The sequence below is a fragment of the Ambystoma mexicanum genome, chromosome 13, assembly GCF_040938575.1.
Source record: "Ambystoma mexicanum isolate Mex_15411 chromosome 13, UKY_AmexF1_1, whole genome shotgun sequence".
NCBI classification, from domain to species: domain Eukaryota; kingdom Metazoa; phylum Chordata; class Amphibia; order Caudata; family Ambystomatidae; genus Ambystoma; species Ambystoma mexicanum.
In genome coordinates this window covers 422545694-422563873 of record NC_090938.1, presented here as the reverse complement: position 1 = coordinate 422563873, position 18180 = coordinate 422545694, and the positions used below count along the sequence as shown (strand labels likewise).

At 39.8% G+C, this 18180-nt stretch overlaps 1 protein-coding gene across 1 annotated transcript; it reads right to left on the bottom strand.

Moving 5' to 3' along the window:
- Window positions 1-691: 691 nt before the first annotated feature.
- LOC138520409 (olfactory receptor 6N1-like) lies at window positions 692-1693 on the bottom strand. The gene has a single exon (XM_069632810.1). The coding sequence runs from the start codon at window positions 1691-1693 to the stop codon at window positions 692-694; it is 1002 nt and encodes a 333-aa protein (XP_069488911.1).
- Between the last annotated feature and the right edge of the window lie 16487 nt (window positions 1694-18180).

Genomic DNA, 18180 nt, shown 5'->3' with positions numbered 1-18180 from the left:
CAATGACTGATGGAATTGAAATATAAACAGCATTGGAGCTCCATAGGAGAGTCATGTGTGAGCACACCTTGGACTAGATAGTTGTCTAGTTCTACTTTTTGTTGGTTTTGGTAACCTTGTGCCAAGTTCTCAAGGAGTGCTCTGAAACTCTTAAATAACAACAATGACTGATCCTATTATTGGAAGCAGTGCCCACCCTTCATCTTCTTCATCAATATAATGGTGCATTGATATGCATCCTCCACAAGGTTTTACAGAATGGGAACATGTAAAATGAAAGTATTCATGGAAGGTGCGGGTAAAGTTGGCATTAGCCCCCTTGAAATCTTTTTCGAGACTGCAGCTAAAGTTCAGAAGTTAATCGTATTATAATCGAATCACAGGTCATATCACGCTAAAGAGGGATATAAATTAGACTGGACCAATAAAACAAAAATTGAGAATCAAAAACATGGTTTTAAGAAACAGGCATATAAAAGATTAACACACAACATAATGCAGGTTGAACATAATCTTGAATAACATTTGAAAGAGAGTTAAAGTGATATGATAAAATGTTGAGCTATTGAGGGCTGGGTAGGACTTTATGTTATTAATGATTGTGTTTCTCAAAGTCACTCAGAAACTTGATAGAAACAATGTTCCTACCTCTTGAGCAGGTTGTCCTACCATCCCACACTCAACTTCATCCTTACTTCCTGAGACACCATTCTGCATGGTAATGTGAATTTGGCTGTGCTGTAATACACTTCTGCTTCCATATGCTTATTAGTGGCTGAAGGGACCTCCACATTGACTGCTTCATCTCCTTGTTCCTTAGACTGTAGATGAGAGGGTTAAGGAGCGGCACAATGACAGAGTAGAAAACTGACACCACTTTATCTAAGGAGAACGAGTCGGTGCCTGCCGGTCTGACGTACATGAACATCAGGGTTCCAAAAAAGACACTGACCACCACAAGGTGGGAACCACACGTGGAGAAGGCCTTCTGCCGCCCGATGGTCGAAGGAATTCGCAGGATTGTTGAGATGATAAGAGAATAAGATACCAGGATCATGAACAAGCAAAAGAAAATGATAACACAGGCACTGGCCATAAACATTAGCCCACTAATAGAGGCATCAGTGCACAATAGCTTCAGAAGGGGAGCAAAATCGCAAAAGAAGTGGTTAATGCCATTGGGGATACAGAAGGGCAATCTGGAGATCCATGAAACAGGAACCAAGACGACGAGGAAACTGCTAATATAAGAGGCGGCAGCCAGCTTCTTGCATGCCACGCTGGTCATCATGGAGTTGTAGTGCAGTGGCCTGCAAATGGCAAGGTATCGATCCAGAGCCATGATGGCGAGCAACAAATCTTCAGTCCCCCCAAACGACATGAAGAAATAAAACTGCAGAAGACACCCAGGTGTGGAAATGGCTTTGTGTTCTCTGAGCAAATCAAAGAGCATTTTGGGGGCGGTGGTTGAAGTGTAGCAGACCTCCACAAATGAGAAGTGACTAAGGAAGTAGTACATGGGAGTGTGAAGGTGGGGATCCGCCTTCACCGACAGAATGATCAAGATATTAGATGCAATCGTCAGCGTGTAAACCAATAACAGTAGGATGAACAGGAGAAGCTGCAGGCTTCGGGAGCTTGGGTATCCCAGGAAAATGAATTCATTTGCAATGGTTTGATTTGTTCTCTCCATAGCTACACCTGCTCTATCTAAAAAAAGCAAAAGGGAAAGATGCTGAATCAGAGGGAACATGTTAATTTAAAATGTAGGCATTAAAACATGGAATATACTAATGTTAATCATGTATTTTGTATTTGGTGCTGCACATACAGTGTTATCACTTTGTTGTGCTATAATGAGCAAATGCTTATGTTTCTTAGTTCAACGGTACTCATTTTTTCAACCTTGAAACAGTATGGGCTGTGGCGGGCCTTCCAAGGTTTGATCAACAGTAGAAATGTGCAGCCCAATGGATTTGTATGGCTTTTACTCACCAGCCTCCCTTTTACCATCACTTATATAACGCATAAGTAAGAAGGACTTGCATTAAAAAGGCTGCTCACTTTGCACTCTTGGTTTACCTGAGAATGCCATGTCAGGCCCACTGTCTCTATTTTCCGTTTGTTGTTGCATAATTTTGTATTCCTTTAACAAAATTAATGTCCGAGCTGCCAATAAGATCGAAATGCTAGTGCCAATACTGGGTTTGCTTGTGTGATACTTTTGCCTGTCACAAAAGGTAGTAACAGTAGTTTATGGTCAATGCTATCGTCTGTTAGAGGTATTTTGCAATATTTTTTGGTGAGATTGTTGGTGTGTTTTGTGGTGTAGTGGTGACAACTAAATACAAAAGACTGCCTGATCTTGTCCTTAACCGGGACCAAAAACAGTAAGACAAAACCGGAACTGGTATGCTCTAACTCATAATTTGATTTTCCTGTGGTGTTTCATTCCAATACCACGTTATGCCCTTTATATAAGAACAATGGCAACTGCAATTAGCTACGGAATTGTTTTTTGAAATGCATCTTAACCTGTATTTTAAAGTAAATTGCCATTGCAAATTACAATTGCTATTTGTGTATATTGTATATTTATGTACATAATCCACATTTTGGTTTGAGATGATATCCATGGGAGGTTCAGTGAAAAGGGAAAAGGGAATGAATTGATGTACATGGTTCTTAATTTCTTTTTTCTCTTTGCTCTAGATATTAACTGTTTTCCTACCAGAACTCCAGGAGTTCAGAAGCAGCCCGATCCCCTGGAGGCCACTGGGTGAACAAAAACACCCCAGAAAAGCCCCCTGGACTGAAGTAGGGGGAGAAGGCCCAGAAGGAAATCCCGCTGGCAGAGGATGGAAGCTTAACTCACTTTACTTCATGGACAAGAAGCTGAATAAAAGCATCACTGAGTAAAAGGAACTTCAAGTCATCTTGCATTTAACATTATGCATCATATTTTATTATGGTTTTAATTCATAATTCACTCACGTGACAGTTAAACACTCACTTTGGGGATATTATAAGACTTCATTTTTTTAACATGTCTATTTGTTTACGAATATTTACTTTAATAGTTGATTTTCAGGATTGGACTGATGCAGCCAACTGCTACTCTTGATTTTGGATGGCAATATTATTGATATTTACTTTGTAATTATTTATTTATAAAAAAAACTATTAAAAACAAAGAATTAAAAAAAGAATAAAAAAACAAATATATATTTATATATATATATATATATATATATTGATAAGCGCGGCGGGCTGGTTACCAGTCCAAACATAGGAGCGGCACTCAGGCAATACTAATAAAGTAAAAAACGAGGCAAGTCCCAAACGGAAAAATTCACTACAAAACAGTCCTTTATTTTTCAAGTTTCCATGGACAAGAGGGCAGCAGACAGTGCAGAGAAAGTGACTATGCGTTTCACCTTATTCGGGCTGCGTCGGGTCTGCAGTAGCGGGCATGTAGTTATGGTTAAGTTGCTAAATCCATAAGAAGAGCACTTTTTGGGCGGCGTATAACTTCGCTCCCCCAGATGAATCCTTGCAAAAAGAGTATATGGCCCACTCTGAATTTCTTTTCAAAGGTTGGTGAGGTTTGGTCCACGGGGGGCAAAGTTATAGGGAAGGGTCCCAAAATGTCTTGTTTTCCCATAGACTGAATGGAGAAAAAATGTTGGTCACGCCTACAGGCCAAATCGCTGGATGGATTTTCACCAAATCTATGGCAGGAGTGGTGGCTAGGTCTCGAAAGCGTGCTTTTGTAAATTTGCTGGAAATCCGTCCAGTATTTTCTTTTTAAATGACCAAAAAGTGGGTCTTAAAAAATGAGTGATATCTATGTCCACGGACACACTTCCCTGTCCCTGTCCACGGACACGTGACTTGTTCACTGATTGGTTAGGGTAAAGTGTGAGGTGCATCACATTGTATCGATGTGCCCGCCATATTGGATCTGTGGACATCCACGGACAGCACAGTGGAGAAGTGAGCATAAATCAATTTTGTGGAGTGTGTTGGTGTGTAGGAGTGCGTGGAGAGAGTGGGGGAGTAAGGGATGGGTCACATGTTGTATTTATTTAGGTGGGAGAAGGCCTTGATGTGTTTGCTGTGTCCACGGTCAACACAGTTGTCCGGACATACTAAACACTGGGCGAACTACTGGCTATTTTACTTTAGTATGATGTTGGTTTTGGGTCGTTAGTAGAGCATTGGTTGTAATTATTTTTAGAATGTTAATTGAAGTGGAAAGGTTTTGAGGTGGATGTGTTATGCTTTTGGGTTGTGGTTATTTGTTAGTAGTTTGCTTCTATGGGTGACTCTAGGACCTGGCCACAACCAGCGCAGCATAAAACACCCATGCTACCAAACATTTTGACTGTGGTATGTGGGCAGCTTAGGGGATATGTTTTCAAAAATGTGTGTACTGATTGGCAGTAGTGTAATAGTGTGTATAGGATAGTGAGATGATGTATGTTAGTTTGCTTGTTGGATTGTGTTCAGAATGTTGGTATTGAAGACTGTAGGAATTTTGGGTTGTATTAATTGGTGAGGTGTTCATTTGCATGGATGCGTTATGTTGTGGTGTTTGTGAGTCTAATTATTATATACTTACTGTTTCCTTTGTTGAGGCTGTATGTAGAGTTTTGGCCAGGCCATGCAGTCAAGATTGTAGAGTTTGGCAACAAGCACTGCAGCATAATATACCCATGGAAGCAAACATTTTGGATTGTGGTCTGTGGTCAGGTGTTTGCTTGAATATGTGTGTTATGCTGTGGTGTTTGTGAGTCCAATCATTATATACTTACTGTTTGACTTTTGTAGTTGTATGCAGTTTTTTCATGACATAGGTAATTGGAGCAGACATTCTTTTTCAATCTCTGTGATAACAGAAAAGATCATATGTTAGTGTTGGTAGTTCATAATGAGTTTTTGCATTGCATACTAGACATTTCTGTATTTTGTTGACCATCATAGTTAGTACTTTAGAAGTACTATAGTTCAAACCAGTGTTCTGTGCAATTTGCTCAGTTCCTATGTTTGTTTATTAAATCATTGGGTCTGTGGGAAAGCAAATCCATGCTGTATTAAAAAAAAACTTTTCTATGTTGTAGTACAATATATTTCTTTCATTGTTTTCAGTAGGAGGAATTTAATAGGTGTATAGTTTTTGATTTGGAAGTGGTGGTAGTATTGTTGCAATTAGATAGCAGTTGGTGTTTTCCATTTGTTTATTTCTTTTTCCATTTTAGGGCAGTTAGATACCTGCTGAGGTATTTAGTTTATTTCTTGTTTCATGGTATTAATCTATCTGTTGGCTTGTTGCAGATTTTTGGGGCAGTTGGATACCTGTTGGTGTATTTTAACTGTTTATTTCTTGTTTGATATTAGTGGTATTCATTTATCTGTTTGCTTGTTGCAGAATCGTGGGGCAGTTAGATACCTGTTGGCGTATTTTAACTGTTCATAGTTTTGAAGTTGAAGTTTGGTTCATGTTCATACACAGATTAGTTATTACATTTTGGTTTAAGGAATATTAAGTAAGCATTTACAAGATTTGCTGGTAATCTCTGTTTTAGAGTAATGGTAGTATCATTACATTCGAACCATCCACAATTATTTTTTATATATGCAGTGTAGCGACCTGCATTGGTTGTGGCTCCTGTGTGGTAGATTATACCTATTGTTGTGAAGGTTTTCTTACCAAGTGATACTTGGCCATGTGTGAATCCAGTCAGCTTACAGTTGTATTTGGTACCATCTGCATTGAAACATAAAAGCATTACTATTACGTATTTACTATGTGTCTGTATTTGCAAGGTGGAACGATTATCGGAATTGCAGGTAGTACATAATCTGCTATGGTTTGCATTTTGTTCAAGTTGCTGAAATGGATGGATTCACAGTTAGGTATGGATACATATACAAAGTGTTCATTAGGAACTCATTAGGAACGTCTTATTGTGCTACATGGCTGCAAAGAGTGCATGTATGTTTCCACATGTATGAAATCTGGAAGATTTCATTTATAGGTGTATTTTTGTTTTCTAGTACTTGTAGTAAGTACATTAGAAATTCTTGTGGATCTTCTTGTGTGTTTATAGTGAATTTGACCATTCCAGCACAGTAGTCCAATCATTGTCTTATTTCAGAAACACTGTAAGTGTTGTCAGGATTGTTGGTTACATTTCTGTGAAGGACTAACATTTCCAAACACAATTGTTCTGTCCCGTATAAGTAAATGTTGTCAATAATTGGTGACAATTGGAATATAATATTGATTGCTACATTTGCATAGCAATTTACACCAGTTGTATTTGAAAATTTGAATGGACCTGACAGTTTTGTGTCCAAGTCATTTGTTCGGAGTGTGCGTTGTTTCTTTGAAGAGGTAGTTGAGATACTTTGAGCAGTAGATTCTTCTTTGGTTGTGGTCCTTGAAGAAGTATTAGCTTCTTTTACTTTCTTTGGAGGAATTGCTGTGAGATCCTGCATAGTTTGAGTCTGAAGTAGTTTTCTTTTACAACGTTTTGTTTTTTCAGGAATAGTATAGGTTTTTAGATGGGTGTTGTAGAGTGAACGAGTATATTGTGTTCTAGAATGCAAAGAATATCAGCATTTGCTTTACTTGCATCAAAGCTGATTAGAAATAATCCATCAAGTTATGTAAGTGTGATAGTGCTACATAGCTCATGCCTTCTTTAAAGACTGTGCTACCAATATCCATCAATGCTTTATCTAGGGTAAGACCTTGTGATTTGTGAATGGTGACTGCGTATGCTAGAGTTAGAGAAAATTGTTCTCTGCTTACATACATGTCTTTGAAAAGAAAGAAGCAGGCTGTTGAGCATCCTATCCTTTTAACTTATGATAGAATGTTGACAAACTGAATGTTGTTGTCACGTGGGTATGTTGGAAAGCCAACAACTGTACCAAGTGCTCCATTAACTAGTCCTTGGTCCACGTCAAGGTTACATATAAGCATTACTCTACTGTTTAAAAATATTTTAATATTTTCTCCAAACCAGCTGTGTTAGAAATAGAGTTTTGCAAGGTGTTTTGCCTTGTTGTGGCTTGTTGACACATGGGTAGTGTCATACCATGTACGTCCAGTTTGTCATTGGAGCCAATTTGAACTATTGGTTGCATTTCTTTTTTTTTAGCATCATTTCATTACATTTTGAACAGCTTGCAAGAGTTGGCATCAAGGACATACAATTGACATTTTTGTGTGCTAATTGTTCCATGACATCAGTAGCACATTAGTTATGGCCATAGAAAGCACGGATGTGCCTGTCTTTTAATATAGCTTGTGATTCTTGAGATAGTACACCAACTCTAATACTTTTAAAAATGTTGGCGTATGTGAGGTCTGCAGACTGATGCATATTTTCAGTTAATTCTCTGTATTGGAAATGTTGCCAAAGGTTGACATTTCCTATGCTGCCAAGAGTTTTACGGCATAGTTTGTGCCCTAAGGTTTTAAAAATAGGTTCACCTTTATGTGGTGTTAATTGAGGAAGATCTCCGAAAACTATAATGTGTTTTCCTCCAAAGAGTTCTTCACAGTCTGTTTTCAGTACCTCTTGTAATCTGAGGTGAATGAAGGCTAACATTAGATTGGAAACAATGCTTACCTCATCTACTAGCAGCATTTTCAATTGTTTGAAAACTCTGTGTAGTTCCATTGCAGCTTCTGGAGAAAGTTTGTAATGGTCTAATTTGTTTTGGTGTTCTACTGGAAGGAGTCGTAATCGGTGTAAAGTGACTCCGCCTATGTTGTAGGCAGCTAAACCTGCGGGGGCAGTTACAACAGCTGACAGTTTGTTGTTTGTCAATTGATGGAGGAACTTGCTGATGATTTTGATTAAGAATGTTTTGCCTGAACCAGCTTGACCACTCACATATAGCAGTATAGGTTTATAGTCTTGGCAGATACATTTTTTTACTTTCATGTTGCACACCATGTTCAATTTGTTTTGTAACTTCTTTGAAAATGCTATGCTGCTCATTGTTTAGTTATGATTTTAGTACAACAAAGTTTTATGTAAATTGCTCATACTGTTACTTGGTGTTCTCTACTTCTGTCATGGCTAATTCTGCCTCATTTGCTATTATTCGCTGTCCAAGTGGTTCTTGGCTTCCTGTTACAGAAGGTTGACTACTATCAGGAGTGTCCACATCTACTTGGGCCTGGAGTTCTTCCTCGTGTTTGTTTGTTTTGTTTGTTTTTTTCATATTTATATAGCGCACAACAGTCCGAGGACATCGTGGCACTTGTTACAGTACAAGGCTTAGTTACATAATCATTAACAATATATATACAGGGTACAAAATAGTTATATAATCATTGGTAATATATGTACAGGTTACAATAAAGATATACATTTGTATTATATTACAATCAGAATGCCAGGGCAAGGCTAGTTGAGGAACGTGGTTTGCAAAGGTAGCGGGCGCCCCTCTCTCGACAGAACAAGGCATGATAACCTGTTCAGTGGTTATTAACCACTTGAGAGTTCGCAGCCACTGCTTTTACTCACTGTGCCTTTCACAGATGGGAAATATCCATTTGCATATCAGTCTTTGTCCTGCCCAGGGGCAGTCCAGCACCGAAATGCAATGGCAATTCCAACCTGAACGAGAGTACCACCAGCAACCCCATACACGTGTTTCACCCTTGTTGGGGATCATCAGTGAGGTGAAGCTGATGCCTCTCTAAGCACAGTGAGAGGGAGTTTTTTTTTTTTACGTCTGGTTGCCCCCAGGAGACTTAGGGTTACCAATCCCAGGTTCCTTGAAATTTAGTTTGCAAAGGTAGCGGGCGCCCCTCTCTCGACAGAACAAGGCATGATAACCTGGTCAGTGGTTATTAACCACTTGAGAGTTTGCAGCCACTGCTTTTACTCACTGTGCCTTTCACAGATGGGAAATATCCATTTGCATATCAGTCTTTGTCCTGCCCAGGGGCAGTCCAGCACCGAAATACAATGGCAATTCCAACCTGAAGGAGAGTACCACCAGCAACCCTATACACGTGTTTCACCCTTGTTGGGGATCATCAGTGAGGTGAGCTGATGCCTCTCTAAGCACAGTGAGGAACGTGGCCTTGGGGTTGTTGCAGAAGACATGGATGGAGGTTTCAGCTCTACGGGTGGCCGGGAGAGAGTTCCAAAGTTTTGGTGCAATGTAGGAGAAGCCTAAACCTCCAGCTGTAGCTCTCTTTATGTGTGGTGGTTGTAGCTGGTTGGTGTACTGGGCTCTGGTGGGGCGAGTGGATGTGGTCCTGGATAATGCTTCAGATAGGTAAGTTGGGGCGGTTTTGTAGATACATCTTTGTGTGATGGTGAGGATTTTCAGAGTGATACGGTCTTTGACCTGGAGCCAACATGCTTCACGTCTGGCGTGGGATATATTGTCTCTTTTAGGGATGCTCAGGGTGGCACTGAGTGCATTGTTTTGTGTGGTTTGCAGTCTTTGAATGTTCTTGGTGGAGGTGCCAGCTAGGAGGGCGTTGCAGTAGTAGAGTTTGGTGCCTATAGTTGCTCTAGCTATGGCCAGGTGGTTGGGGGTGGATAGGTATGGTTTAATGGCATTGATGAGTTTGGTGCTGAATGCAGATGCAGAGGCTATGGAGCTGACTTGTTTGTTCATCGATAGATTTGCGTCAATGTGAAGACCTAGAGTCTTGGCGGTGGATGATACAGGGCTGGAAGTGTTGTCTATATTGAAGTTGGCGTATTGGGGGCTTAGTTTCGTTATTGTGTTTGTTAGGCCAAGGATGAGGATTTCAGTCTTCTCCCCGTTAAGACAGAGGCCATTGATTGCCATCCAGGCTTGGATAGTGGCATAGATGTTGTGAAGGGTTGTGGTGTCTTGGTGATAGAGTCCAGATAGGTGAATAAGTACTTGGGTATTGTCTGCATAGTTGGTATATGCTATGCCCATAGAGTCCAGTAGGTTGAAGAGGGGTTTTGTAAAGAGGTTATAGAGTGTGGGGGCTGTGCAAGATCCTTGGGGGACACCGCAGTTGATGGTGGTAGGGTCTTTGTTTGCTGTGTCTGAGTAGACCTTCATAGCTCTACCTTCAAGGAAGGATGTGATCCAGGATGCTGCTTGCTTGGCAAAATGAGCTGCATGGGTGAGGTGAGTGGTAAGTGTTTGGTGGTCTACCAAGTCAAATGCAGCTGACAGATCGAGTAGGAGGAGCAGTGCAGGTTTGCCTTTGTCCATGGTCTGTGAGATTTGATTTTTTATGTCCAATAAGGCGGATTCTGTCCCGTGCCCAACACAGAATCTGGATTGTCTTTTGCCTAGTACAGAGTTTGCTTCTATGTATGATTTTATCTGGTTGTGAGCTGCTTTGTCGAGGATTTTTAAGAGGAACGGGACTGTCGTTATCGGTCTGTAGTTGTTGGGATTTGTTGGGTCAAGCGTGGCCTTTTTTAGGAATGGCCGTACCCAGGCTTCCTTGAGATTGTCTGGGATGGTTCCTGTTTGGAAGGATGCTTTGATGAAGGCAGTAATTAGGGGTGCTAGGTCATTAGCGCATTCCTTGATGAGTTTGGGTGGGCAGATGTCTGCTTTGCAGAGAGATGGTTTGAGGTTTTTGATGAGATTGAGGACCTCCTGTTCAGTGACGTCTATAAAAGAGAATTGAGCGTGATTGAAATGACTACAATTTTTTTGAGAGGGGCGGTTGTTTTTTTGATTAGGGAGGCCTTTGCAATTGTTTTGGATTTCGTTCTGGAGTTTTATTTTGTTGAGCATGGTAGACTGAATGCTGGCGCACCAGGCTTTGTCTTTGGTTATCTCTTCGGTGCTGGCTGGGGGAGTGACTAGTTCGTTAAAGATTGCAAATAATTCTTTAGCTTGGGAGTTGGCCTTTGAGATCCTGTCATTGAAGGAGTTGGATTTGGCTGCTAAGATGGCTTTTTTTATATTGGAGGGCTATTTGTTTGAAAATGCTCTTATTTATGTCACTGGGATCCATTTGCCAGTTTTTTAGCACCTGACGCTTTTGAGTTTTGAGGGTTTGGAGTTCATCCGAGAACCATGAGTTGCAGTGGAATATTTTTTTTTCTTTCTTATTTTCAAGAGGGGCTATAGAGTTTATGGCGTTGGTGAGAGTCCCGTTAAGATAGCCGATAGTATGTTTGGGTCCTGAGAGAAAGGTGGTGCTAGGCAGGGATTTTTGAGGTGCGGACGCAGGTTGTCTGCTTTGAGTTATTTTGAACTTCTTGTTGTGGCAGGTGGTGCGTAGGTGAGATTTTTAGGTTTGGGATTTGTGGGGATAAGGAATTCCATGCATGTGTGGTCCGTCCAAGGGAGGGAGGTATTGGCAATAATGTGGGATGCAGAGTTATGGTCCATGACACAGTCAAGGGTGCGACCTTTGGAATGAGTGGAGGTGAGGACTCCTTGAGCAAATCCTAAGTCTGCGAGTTCTTTCACTAGGGTTGCAGCGGATTTATCTTTAGGATCATTATATCCTAGGTTAAGGTCTCCTAATAGGAGGATTTTGGAGGACTTTTTGATGTTATTGCTGAGCAGGTGGGAGAGGTGCTCTGCTGGGAGTCCGGTAGGTCTGTATAGGATGTGTATATTGATTAGATTGTTGGGGGAGAGCGAGAGCTTGGCTGAAAGGATATTATCTTTTCCACCCTAAGTGGTAGGGTCTGCTAGTCTGATGGACAGCAAGTCTTTGTGGATAAGGGTGACTCCCCCTCCAATCTTATCACATCTATCGTGCCTAAGGATGGTGGAGTCTGTGGGTAGGGCTAGTGTGATGGCTGGGCAGGAGGCATCATGGAGCCATGTTTCTGTGATGCATAGTAGGTCCAGATTGAGTGTGGTAAGGAAGTCATTTATCTCTAGGGCATGTGCAGGTAGGGATCAGACGTTCAGTAGTGCACATTTGAGAGATGGGTGTAGTGTGCCTTTGATTTTTTTAATCTTGTGTGGTAGTGGGGGGCTTAGTGCGAGGTAGAGTAGAGGCAGGTTGGGTTGGAGGGGGGCGAGGGGTAGTGTATTTGCTTAGCTTAGAGTGGGGTAATGGTGCAGTGTGGGAGCCTAGTCTGGTGTTTCTTGTTGTGATAGGTGTGGGTGAGCTGGGTAAATACCTAGGATGTGATTGTATCCTGAGATTGCAGAGTATGGTAGCTAGGCTAGGTGGCAGAGGTTGTATAATGTTAGTGTCTGGTGCTACGGCAAGTGAATATGGTGCCGGGTGCTGAGTGCGGAGAGATGGGTATGTATGGTGCGGTGTAGAGGACATTATAGTGAGGGCTATAAAGAGTCCTATTAGGCTGGTTGAATGGAGTGAGGCAGGGAGAGTGCGGGGTGATGAGTCTGTGTTATGTTGCTGTTCATTGTGCAACATTGTTTTCTACTGTGTAAAGTTTATGTCTGTTATATTGCTTTCATTTGCTTTGAAAGCGTTGTCATAGGAATCATAGGTATATAGTAAATCTTCTTCTTTTCTCCATGGTATAAAAAGTTGTAGCAGAGACATGTATCACAGTTCTTTATGTTGAGGAGTTTTTAATGACAATTTGATATGATTAATTAAGCTTTGTTTGGTAAGTTTCACTAAGCTGCCTTCATAATTTTCCACTCTGTATCTACCTTTCTTTTCATCTGGTTAAATATTATTTTTGTATGTGAAGTTTTGGGCTACGTGGTATAGACACATGATTTGCAAAGGGGTACTTCTCTTTGGGTAGTATGTGTCTAGTAAATTGTTTTTCAAAATGTCTTGGCTGTTGGGATCATTTTTGGCTATTGTTTCTATGTCTTCATATGATTTGAAAACTCTTTTTCTAGATTTAAGCTGTACAATTTCTGTGATAGTGTTTTGTCAGATGATATGTCATTCCAGAGGTCTTGAAGCTCTGTTTTTTCTGCTTTGGTTAAGTAGGCTGTAACACATTGTGCCACTGCAGTGGAATTGTCTGCAATGTACTACACATCTATATTTGCATTCCATAGGAGGGCAATGATTGCATTGTAATCATTGATGCATTTTGATTCTTCTGTTGTTTTTATGTAATATGTGTTCTCAGGTGATTTACCTTTGACACCATGTCTAACGGAAGACATGAAGTTGTTTACTTGACCTGTTGTTGAAACTGGTCTATGGAAGCCAAAGCAGCATTTGGTGTAGTATTTCCCTTTCTTTTATATTTGCGCTGACAATACTTCCCGCATTTGTGTCTTTGAAATTGTAAAATTTGGCCATGAAGGTCACTATGTCTTGCTTGTGAAGGGATTTCACAAGTGACATATTTTTGGATGAACTATAAAACAGTGGCATCACTGTCTTGACCAAATTTAGGAGCATCATTAATCCACAAAAGCATGTGGATGTATGCTGCTCTTCTGGCTTGATATTCTTTTCTCCAAATGAAGTGTAGCATAGCAATGAAGCGATGATGGAAATATCTTGATACATTTACAGGATCTAAAGAGCATAGCTCTCCTGGTGTTTTTATATCTATGTTTCTTTTGTTTTTCTTTGCTACGCGTAGGACTTTGTGTAAATCTTCCCATGCATATTCTGCACAACTTAATGTCAGAAACCGAGTGGGTGGGCCAGGGTTTCTTATCATACAGCGTACATCTATGTGACGATGGAACCAGTATTATTTTGTACCAAGCGTGTTTGCTAAAATATTTTTAATGCTTGACTGTAAACCTCATCTTTTTCTTGCACTTTTTGTAGTAATTGTGTTGCTGACATATTTTGAAAATGGGTACCTGATTTCAATGTATGTGCAACTCCGTAGCCAGTTCACTTTCAAAAAGAAGGTGGAATATGTATTCCACGTTTTGTCTGAACTTGGGGTCTTCAGAGTACCTTTTTAAAGATCAGTATTCTGATGCTGGTATTTGAGTTGGTCTATCATCGTACCTTCCTCCTTTTCCAGTAGGAAAGAGTAGAGAAAAGGCACGTGCTTCTACACTTTTTTCCCTTATCCTGATTGGAGATCCTTTGGCTTGTCACATTTGGTACGTTGCCAGGGCATCAACTATAGTATAATGTGTGAATTGTATAATGGTCTAAAATATAGGATTCTGTAGCAGGATCTAGAAGTCTAGAAGTTGAAATTGACCAGTTTCTGATGAGTCTTGAATTATTTCAGTAGTTTCCCTCTGGTTTTCTTCAATACCAATTTCTTTATAGTATTCATTGTTGTCTTTTAGATATTGCAGGGCTTGTCTAACTTTCTTTAAGTCCACAAGTTGTTGCCAAATATTTTTGTCTTTTGTAGGTACGCCATTTACTAGGATAATTAAAGATTCATCTATTGGATGTTGCGCTCCCAGAGTGTGTACATTTTCTTTGAGATCAAATGGCAAATAAATGTCTACAGTTTTTGTGCTATTTTTATGAAAAATCCTCCGGCAACACACACACACATGGTTTGGTACTTCAGCCGATGTACTTTTAAACTTTAGTATTTCTTTTTTGTGTGTGTGTAATAGAAGGTGCGATCTGTAAAGTTGTTGCTAGTCTGTTGTAAAGCTACTGCATTTTGTAAGTGGCTTTCACTTCCAAAATATCTTCGCTGGATATGCTCTATTTCTTCAAGTACTTTCGCTGTACCACGTAGAAGATTGTTAATTAAATTGGCTAGTGCTAAAGCAGGACTTTTGTCATAGTACAGTTCATGAACCAGATTTCGTATAGTTGAATGGTGTGTTGATGTCATTTTGATATGGTGTAAGGTGCTTTTGCAAATAGGTCCAGAAATGCAGGCTAATGAATGTCCTTGTAGTCCTGTGTATTTGCACACTGGACAGGAGTCCATATTTTGTAGTAGTTTAATTTTGAATTTGTCTTTGCCTTTCACATACTGATTGAGGAACTGGCGTAAAGACTTGAAAGATTGTTTGGCTATGTTACACATTGATGTGCACAGCCATTTGTAGACTGGATGTATTGGTTCAGTGGAATGGAGAGTTGATACTAAGTTTTCTGGGGATATTTTTGTGAGCAGCGTTTCTTATTCCATAATGGTATTATCAAGTTTTTCATACGCTCGTCCACTGCTATGTGTGGCAATTGGGTTTATTTGCTTTTGTATGTATGCTTCTTCATTGAAATATGATTTTGTTTTTGTGGTGTGACTCCATTCACCTCCACAGATGTTTGTGAAGCTATCTTTGTTGATATTCCTTTTATTGAGAAGTCTTTTTGTATTTTAGTACTTAGTTTTGTTAGTGGTTTCATTCTGTTTAAAATTAAAATAAATAATTTCCTTTTGAGAAGGATTGCACTGTTTACGAGAGCTTCTAGGATTAATTTGCTAGGGTAGGTTTTAAGGGTTGTGCATGATGTCTCTCTGTTAGCACTAGTGGTAACTGCAGTCTTGTTGATCAATTCTGTTTTGTTTTATATTTTGAAAGAGTAGTCAATGTTTCTGTACTGGAAGCTTGTTTTGTTTCGCTTAATGACTGTATTAGCTGTTTTGTTTGAACTTTTTGTACAAATTCTGCTAGAGGTGGATGCTTATTTTGGAGACATTTATTTTGATTTCATTTACTTTTGCGTTGCTTTCTATGGAGTCGCTTTTTGGTAGGCATTCTTTGGGGTCTGTTGGAGAAAAAAGAAAGTGTGGGTTGGTATCTTGTGCAGTGTATGTGTGCTTTGTGCATGAGTGTGTGAGTATGATGGTAAGGATGTATGTAGAGGTGTGTGAATGTGAAATGGGCTGCTATTTCAGGTTGGGAAGGCTATTGTTGTATTTTGTGTGTTACTATACTGGTGTTCAGATGGCAATACAAAGTATGCAGTGGGTGAGGGGAAGCACTAATACTGAATCTAATGTTGCAGGGTTAATACACTTATTTGTTCTATAATACTAAAATTCTACAGTGTTTGAGTAACAGTTAGAACATTATGGCAGTAGTGCACTTACTTTATTGGATGGAAAGAGTAGGTTTCTTCTGAGTTCTGGTTCGTACTTTAGACGCTGCTGCTTTTCAGGAGAGTGGTCTTCACTGCAATTGTGAAAGAAAGAAGTTAGTAAATATGTGTGTTAATAGCACTGTTGTTAATGTAGACATGGAATTCTTTGTTTTTGCTTTCTGATAACTGTGCATAGCATGTACATGTACTTTCCTTTCATCAAAAAACAGAAAGCATATGTCCAGAGCAAAGTATGTTTAGAAAAAATGTATCAAAATTTATTTAAAGTGATAAAAAAATTGAAAACTAGTGAATAAATCACTAAAAAATTATTATACACTGATCATTTTAACATAGCAAAACAGCAGCAACAATATGCCGAAAATCGGCTAAAACTTATTCACTCATACTCAACATACATGGTGCATTCATACACACACACAACTCATCATAATGTGGCATACATCCAAAGTACTAAAAGACACAAAAAACATGCTAAGAACCAATGGGGAAGAGGAATTCATAACTAGTCCCCATATTGACACACATTATTGCGATGTTTACAAACAGTAGAAATAATTCACAAACAATCTATTGTCAGGGTGGATAGGAATAACAGATGCAAAGATCACATCCCTGTAGAATTTCTCTCTCGACCGGTTTCGACATGTCGTGGTGGTTAACAGAACGTCTTCCTTGGGAGGTGGGTATTACCATTCTGAAAAACAAGTACGCAAAAGCGACTATAAGCTCCTACATGAAAAAGTCTTTGCCGACTGCCTGCAACATACAATTGAAAAAGAGAAGAAGGACTGCTGCTAGCAGCCTGAGTTATTAAAAACAATTAGGAACCATGTATACCATAGTGAAAATAAGCATATATGGCCCCCGCTACAACAGTTGTTTAAACCAGAACAAGAGGGTAAGTGACTCCCAAAAGAGAACCGTGCAAAATGAAAAGGAACCTTCAGCAACAAGAATATATATATATATTAATTTGGTGGAAGGCCTTCCATTTGATGCCTCCAAACAGATCTTGGTGGCCCTAGATATAGAGGCTCTCTATACCAATATTCCCCAAGATAAGGCTATTCAGTGCTTACAAACTATGTTGGACCGCTGACCATCTGTACATACAGTTCCCAACAAATTTTTGACCACATGTGTGGAATTGGTTCTTTGTAACAGTTTTTTTTAAGTTCAAAGATGAGTTTTTCACACAAACTAAAGGCACGTCAATGGGCTGTGCGTTTGCCCCGAACTTGCTGTTATTTTTATGGCCTTGTTCAAAGAGAATTTTGTCCTGAATGACGGTAATCCCTACATCACTAACATCAAGTTATGCCGTCCGTATATTGACGACATCTTACTGCTATGGGAGGGTGATATTGCCACACTTGAACTTTTTGTTCAGTGGCTTAATAAAGTAGATATCAACATCAAATTTACCCTGGAACACTCTACCCCTCGTATCGCGTTACTAGATCTATCTATTTACAACAAGGATGGGTTCCTGCAGACTGAGCTCTATAGAAAACCCACAGAAAGGAACATGACACTACAGTTTGAAAGCCAACACCCTAAAAGTCTTTTACGTAATCTCCCTCATGGGATGTTTTTACGGTTACGCCGCAATTGTTCCAACCTTATACAATTTAATACCCATGCGGACGTACTACAAACTAGATTGTTAGATCGCGGATACCCGTGTAAACTTATCAAACATGCAAGAAAAAGAGAGCGATATACCAATCGGGATGCCCTTCTAAGACCTTAAAACAAAATTGTGGACAAAGAACAGTTAGTTTGTGTGTCCACTTTTTGCCAACACAGTGAGACAATCAAAGCTATTGTTCTGAAAAATTGGAGGATCCTTAATTCCACAGATCTCCAGTTAGAGAAACCTTTATTTGCTTAAAAAAAAAGCAAAAACTTAGAACAACAACTAACCTGGGCCTCCAGACTTCCTGTTCGCATTAACCAGGTCAGAGATACTAACCTGAACCAGGTTAAAGGCCATTATCCGTGCACTTCGTGCGCAGCTTGTAAATTTTCTAAAAAAATGACAGTCTTTTCTTACAATGGTAGATCTTGGGCACTACGTACATTCACTACTTGCAAAAGTAAGAATGTTATTTATGCCATCCAGTGCCCGTGTCAGCTTCTGTACGTAGGAAAAACCTCTAGAGAAGTCCACTTACGTATCAATGAGCACCGGTCTAAAATCAGAAAACGCAACCTTTCGGCTCCACTAGTGA